We start from the raw sequence: 6754 nt of genomic DNA on the forward strand, positions 1-6754 counted from the left end.
GCAATTTACCAGTAGCACTAGCCAAAATGAACTAAAAAAGCGAAATAATGTGATTCTTAATAGGTCATGCGAATACATTTGAATAAATCATGCAACTGGAGGCGCTAAGCAAACTGCTCACGCCTTTCACACTCAAGGAATGAGGCTAGTGTGGGCGTGTTGTGTGTCGGCACATGCAAATGCAAAACTTGTTGACAAATGCTAAGGGAAAATAAACGAGAAACTAGAACAGCGAATGAAGCGAGCAAAACATGAAAATCGGCAAGAACACGAATGACGCCTGCGCACAAAAATCCTGGAAGAAAAACAAAACAACCAAGATGAATAACAAAAGGGGGCACAAAGAGAGGTTTAATGGTATTGAATGCTTCAATATTGAAAGCCCACCTTCGGCTGAATGGAATGGAATGGATTGTGTGTATCACGCACGAAAAACGAAGCCAAACAAAAATCGCTTATACACTTGGGGCCACAGGTTCCTCCATTGTCTGCTCAGTCTCAATCTAAGTTGTGTGCCGCAAACATGTCGAATTCAGTTCCAGTTCCTCGCTATCGCTCATAGACATCACACACAGACACAAACGCCAGAGAGCCCACACACGGATATTCGCTTCAGATTTGCTCAAGTCGTAGATTTTAGAAATATTTTTGTTGTATTTGTTTGCCATGGGCTTACGCGAGACATTTAGGAATTTACGTCCTGGCAGTCCATCGCGAGGCAAATGCAGCATTGAGCTACAGCGTCGGAATCTTCATCCAAATCACAATCAAGTGGCCAGTGCCAATCAATTGACAGTGTCACCTGACCAGGTCACTGAGCAATCATTGCAAGTTTGGCGCGCTTTGCCAGCGGAAATTCGACATGATCCCAGCATGGCCAGTTTTCAAATGGAGAATGAGCGGATACATGGTAAGTGATAAAAGACAAAGTGACTGAAGTGAAACTGTTTTGTTTGTTCAATATGATCTTAGAGATGTTGTTTTATCACAGAAGTCTTAGGGTGTATTACCCCAATGTATTAATAAACATTTCTAAAAATAAATGAAAAGAAAACTGTGCTATGGGTTTTCCACTTTAACCTGTAAGCATTTTTCAATCAATAAAACTCATAGACACTTGACAAAGGTCAATATTGGCTTTCAGCGTCAAATTCTCATATATAATTCATAAGAGACTGACCTCCCTCTCCCCTCTTTTGAAGGCTCTACAAGCGGCATCAGCCAGGACAATGACGAGGAAGACGACGACAAGGACGATGATTATAGCGAGAACATTGTGGACAATGTGGAGAATGAGACCGGTGTTGGTCGCATACAAGATGACTTAGGATCCAGTTTTGCTGGTTCTGATTTTCTTGACATCAAACGCAAACCATCTCGGGCTGATGAGAAAGATACAGATGATGAGGCCACCACCACGCACTCGGATCACGAGCCGCACCATGCACCTGGAAATGCCAAGTCAATGGCCAGACGCACTCATCGCAAATCCAAGCGCTCCAAAGAGCAACTTCAAAAGGACAAATTGTGGAAACGTTCTGGACTCTTGCTCTTTTGGCTCCTAGCCGCTGTTGTTCTCATTTCAGTGGGTGAGAAGCATTTACTGGAAAAGACTCTCGAGGTTCCGCAGGGTGAACAGGGAAAACGTAAGTTTATATCGGTATAAATAAACATTTCTTTCTTTTTTTTCAATTGCTTTGAAATTGTCCGGCTATTAGATTTCAATTTAAAGCAAAAGCCAACTGGAGATTTTCGTTTGAAAATACATGGAGCTTTCCAGGAACTATTAGCCAGGGGCTTGGAAAATGATAATGAGACACAAACTGAAGGTTTCTTAATAGTTCAGCCACAGGTATCAACTTACCTTCGCGAGAATCGCACCAAAGTTTTTCGGGTAAGTCAAATTTAATTTAACCATAAAAATCTGACTAGAATGTAGTGAAATTAGGACATTTAGCCTCTCCTTTTGGTTTTCTTTTTATTTAGCCAACAATTACGTATACGCACGGTGTGTCTTCTAGGATAATAACAATTGATTTCGGGAGGAAAAACCTTACATATTTTACACACATATCGAAAATAAAAAGAAATAGATTCGATTTCCATATACTTAAAATAAAATAAGGCAATTATTTTGCTAAACTGAAAGCGTTAACACAATTGCGTTAGTTCAATCAAAAAAAAAGTACAAAATCTCGTTTCCATTCAAGATACATCTGACTACAAATGTATCTCATTCTTTCGGTTACAAATCCAATTTCTAACATATAACATAACATATTTTGATTGTCAATCCAATATCTTTCCTCTTTATAGTCCATAGTAGCTTTTGAGTATATGCGCCACTTGATATCGCTTTTCTAAGTGGCCCAATAAAAACGATACTCCAATGTATCGCAAAAATAAGAAATTATGATACAAATTTTAAAACCAAGCACGTTATTGAGCTAAAAGGATTCTCTAAATCAGTCGTTCATATGAGTTCTAAAAAAGGGAAAACCTAAAAATTTGAACAGTTCCTTTCAAAAATTTTAGCACAAGAACTTTCAAAATTAACTAACAAACTTTTTGTATACGAAAATGCCATTATGAAGAAAATTGGTAAATTTAATTTTTAACTCTCATACTTTTTAGTACATTTTTGTGTTCATTCCCTGATTCTTGATCAACTTTTTATATTTATTTGTATGATTGCAGAACATTTTGGCGCCTTGGCAGATTCCATTGTTGTCGGAAGATCAGCTGGAAAGTGCACCTGCTGTTCTACGTAATCGCACCTATCAGATGACGCCAGAGCTTATGGAATTACTTTCTGTTAAGGACAATGAAATCCGTTTACATATTTACACAGATGTGGCCCAAGATCTGGCCATTATTCTGAACTATAACCCTTTGATTGTGAATGCTCGCATTGGTAGCATAGTGGCGGGTTTAATTTTATTGACTTTTTATGCTGTGTTGGTGTGGGAATTGTTTGAGAGGCCATTTGTGGCCATGGTTTGTTCGATTCTATCAGTCACGGCTTTGGCTTGCTTTAATGGTAAGATATAAAAGAGAGTGAGAGTGAGAGAGAGAGAGATCACAATGTTCATGTCTTGTTGTAGATCGACCCAATATGGAGGAGATTATTCAATGGATGGATATGGAGCTATTGACATTACTCTTTTGCATGATGCTGTTGATTTTGATCTTAACTGAAACTGGAGTGTTTGATTACTTGGCGGTATTTTGTTTCGAGATATCAGGAGGAAAAATATGGCCCATGATCTATACGTTATGCTGGGTGACCTGTCTGGTATCGAGCGTATTAGATAACATGACCACGGTTCTACTGCTGACACCTGTCGCCATTCGCCTATGCGAGGTAATGCAACTGGATCCGTTGCCGGTGGTTATGGGCATTATTGTTCATGCAAATATCGGTGGGGCTCTGACACCCATTGGAGATCCAATTAGCATAATCGTCAGCACCAATCACTTTATTGTGGACAATGTGAGTGGAAAATCAAACAAGTGCACAGTTCTTATGACAATCTTTATTTACCTATAGGGTGTTACCTTTCTGACCTTTGTGGCTCACACTCTACCTGGAGTTATCCTGGCTGTGATTCAGAGTTGCCTATATTTGCGACTTTTCTATCACAATATTGATGCACTCCGTCTGAATGAGCCCAAGGAGATTCTAGAGTTGAGACGTGAGATTAAGGTATGGCAACGGGCGGTCAATGCCATTGCGTCTTGCTCCAAAGACGCTCAGTTGGTGAGATGCACTCTGGATAGTAAGGTTAAACACTTGAAGAGAACCTTGAGACGTAAACAACGTGGGGTTGGCTCCACGGAGGTCTATACCAGCACTTTGGATGAGCTGAAGCAAAAGGTAAAAAATCTGATTATCTCGATTACAATTTCCTAAGTTTGAAATTTTTTTTTCATTGGCAGTATCCCATCAAGAACAGGACTTTACTTTGGCAATCCTCTGGAGCATTGGCCTTTGTGATCATCTGCTTTTTCATCCAATCGGTGCCACATTGGCGCACCCTACCTCTTGGCTGGGTCGCGCTCCTGGGAGTCATTCTTCTGCTTATTATACTCAACCGCGATGACTTGGAGCACCTGATGCATCGCATTGAGTGGACAACTTTACTCTTTTTTGCAGCCATGTTCGTCATGATGGAGTGTGTGGAACGTTTGGGTCTTTTCTCTTGCATTGGAGAACTCACCGAGCATGTGATCCTCTCGGTGAATGAACGTCATCGCCTGGCCATGGCCATTTTCATGATACTCTGGACATCAGCTTTAGCCTCGTCGATTTTGGACAGCATTCCAGTTACGGCAATGATGGTTAAATTGGTCATTTCATTGGTGGCAAAGGAATCTTTGGGTTTGCCCCTGCAGCCCTTGGTTTGGGCCCTCACTCTGGGTGCTTCTCTGGGTGGCAATGGCACTCTGTACGGTGCATCGGCTAATGTCATCGCAGCTGGAATAGCGGAGCAACATGGCTATAAATTATCCTTTACTCGATATCTCAAGACAGTTTTTCCCATGATGTTGGGCCAAATAACTCTGATGACCATTTATCTAATGGTGGCCCATATTGTCTTTGGCTGGCACTAAGAAAAAAGAGACAGTCATAAAGTATTCATTCTTGATTAATCCAAATATTATACAATATACAATATAATATGTTTATCAAATTGTTGTCAGTGTGTTTTTTTACACTTTTCTCTCTATAAATGTTTATCTATGTTAAGAATTTATTAATATAAGCATTCCATTATGTGATTCAAATAAAAACAATTACAAAAAAAGGTAAACTTTCGTTTAGAAATCAAGAAGTGAATCCAGAATACTATAAAGTTATAGATATTAAATTATTTTAACAAACATTGTTTCAATCAGGGATTAGGGTCAATTTTTTGAAATGTTTATTTCAACCATTTTAAAGAACAAGTTCTGTCATTAGCAGATTTTGCTAAAGATCTCTGTAATTGCAACAACCATAGAGTATATGAAATTCTAAAACTAGTTGTTAGCTGTAACTAGTTTTAGAATTTCATTTTTTTTAGAAATACCAAAAAAAAAAAAACGCAAATAAAGAGATACAAACAATATGTTCCGAATTAGATTAGAAATAGAGAACTCCCATATTATTAAGAAGCAGTGAAAACTCGTTCTACTTATTTGAATATATAACATAATATCCTTTGCTATATCGCATTAAAAGGCATGATATATCTCTTACTCATTTTAGAGCATATGAAACATTTCAAGTCACCTTTTGGCCAGTTCTGAAATTAACTCTTGGTCAACTTAAATTCGTTCATCGATAAACTTTCTAAATAATATTTTATAAAGGTATGTAGATAATATTTAAAAAATATAGTTAATTTCGAGTGAGAAAGGACAAAAATGCATATTTGATACGCAAAACAGACATTTCCAAGCCTGATATATGTAGTGATTGTGACAAGGTTCTTGAAGGATCCTTCTGAGAGGAACAGAAATTTTAATGTTAGTATTAAAATGTTAATCGAGAAAAGTTACACAAAGCTTAATTCTTTCGCTGGATTGGAAATTAGAAATACTAAGCAAAAAATAATACAATTTTACCTTCTACAGTCTCCAAGATCTCGCAAAGGCGGCTGTTGATGCTGAACAGGAATATATGTAAATACATATGTATCGGCGAGTTGAGGATTTCAAGGATTCCTGAATCGTTGTTTCCATTATTGGCTTCCATTATTGTCACTAGGTTTGTGCAGGGAGTCTCGACGTGCGTTCAGGTTGAATTCCAGAAAGAAAAGAGGAAGAGAATATTATCATCGCACATATCTAGTGTTAAACAATTCTACATCTGTCATGTTGTTCATTACTCAACACTGATTAATTCGCCTTAAAAGTAGGCACACAATTCAAATTATTAGAAATGCCTAATTCAATCTCCGACACGGTCATCCTGACAAATTACACGTCCTCGTGTAGCAGGAATATAAACCACTTTTACAACCTCCGACATGTGTATATTTTTACACATTATAATATCTAAAACACTTTCATCTGCTGTTCCATTGATTTTGAAGACTTTGGTAAACCATTTTACGCAGTACATGTCCCTTATTGATAGACAAAAAATATATCTAATTTTTATACGATTTATATGAAAAATATGTCATTCGACTGGATATTTAATTCACTTCCTTTCGTAGTTCCAGGAAAAAAGTACTTTAGTACAAACTAATGTCGTAAAATAGCCTCGCCCAAAGGACCAAAGATTTCCATACAAAATGCAGATTTTACCATTTTTACGCTTCATCATTTAAATACTATCTATTATCTATTAAGTTATTTAGGAGCCGAGAAAATTAGAACTAAAGACAAAAATAAAAATTCGTGGCCGCCACTGTATATTAATTTTATAAAAGTTTTGTAGTTGAAATTTACCGTGTATTGTTTATGGGCTTAAGCAAACGATGAATAACAAAGATTTTCCCCTTTTTACATCAATCGATGAAAAACAACTTCAACTAGAAATACCACGTAAGAGGCTCTTAATAATCAAGTGTGTCTTATCGCCTTAGATGCTTCTCAATAGTCATCTAAACCTTTTGTCAATAATCTTTGCTAATCCATCTATATATAGTTTCTTAATAAAAGAAAATCCTCTGTAGCCTTTGGACCATTGTATTGAGTGAATTCTTAAACTTGAACTTGGGTTACGTTCGTTGTATTACCTTAAAGACATTGCGGAAGCAGA

The 6754-nt window shown here is 37.4% G+C and overlaps 1 protein-coding gene and 1 long non-coding RNA gene across 5 annotated transcripts; one reads left to right on the plus strand and one right to left on the minus strand.

Annotated features, from left to right (window-relative positions):
• The first annotated feature begins 522 nt into the window (after window positions 1–522).
• LOC6643991 (P protein) lies at window positions 523–4753 on the plus strand. Of its 2 annotated transcripts, XM_002066579.4 has the most exons (7): window positions 523–910; window positions 1203–1646; window positions 1719–1894; window positions 2698–3040; window positions 3105–3493; window positions 3551–3877; window positions 3940–4753. In XM_002066579.4, the coding sequence occupies exons 1-7, from the start codon at window positions 667–669 to the stop codon at window positions 4612–4614; spliced, it is 2598 nt and encodes an 865-aa protein (XP_002066615.1). In that variant the 5' UTR covers window positions 523–666; the 3' UTR covers window positions 4615–4753. The 2 variants fall into 2 exon arrangements, with proteins under 2 accessions (XP_002066615.1, XP_046866843.1); XM_047010887.1 differs by lacking the exons at window positions 1719–1894; window positions 2698–3040; window positions 3105–3493 and having other exon boundaries at window positions 1203–1285; window positions 3940–4752.
• Window positions 2965–6199, minus strand: LOC124460330. 3 transcript variants are annotated; one of them, XR_006954263.1, is made up of 4 exons: window positions 5611–6199; window positions 3545–4610; window positions 3218–3477; window positions 2965–3032 (listed from the first exon to the last, which is right to left on the minus strand). It is a non-coding gene; the product is annotated as an uncharacterized LOC124460330 (long non-coding RNA). The 3 variants fall into 3 exon arrangements; XR_006954265.1 differs by lacking the exon at window positions 2965–3032 and having other exon boundaries at window positions 3421–3477; window positions 3545–3865; window positions 3965–4610; window positions 5611–6188; XR_006954264.1 differs by lacking the exon at window positions 3218–3477 and having other exon boundaries at window positions 2992–3032; window positions 5611–6189.
• Between the last annotated feature and the right edge of the window lie 555 nt (window positions 6200–6754).

The sequence above is a fragment of the Drosophila willistoni genome (genome assembly GCF_018902025.1).
Source record: "Drosophila willistoni isolate 14030-0811.24 chromosome 2R unlocalized genomic scaffold, UCI_dwil_1.1 Seg167, whole genome shotgun sequence".
Lineage (NCBI taxonomy): Eukaryota > Metazoa > Arthropoda > Insecta > Diptera > Drosophilidae > Drosophila > Drosophila willistoni.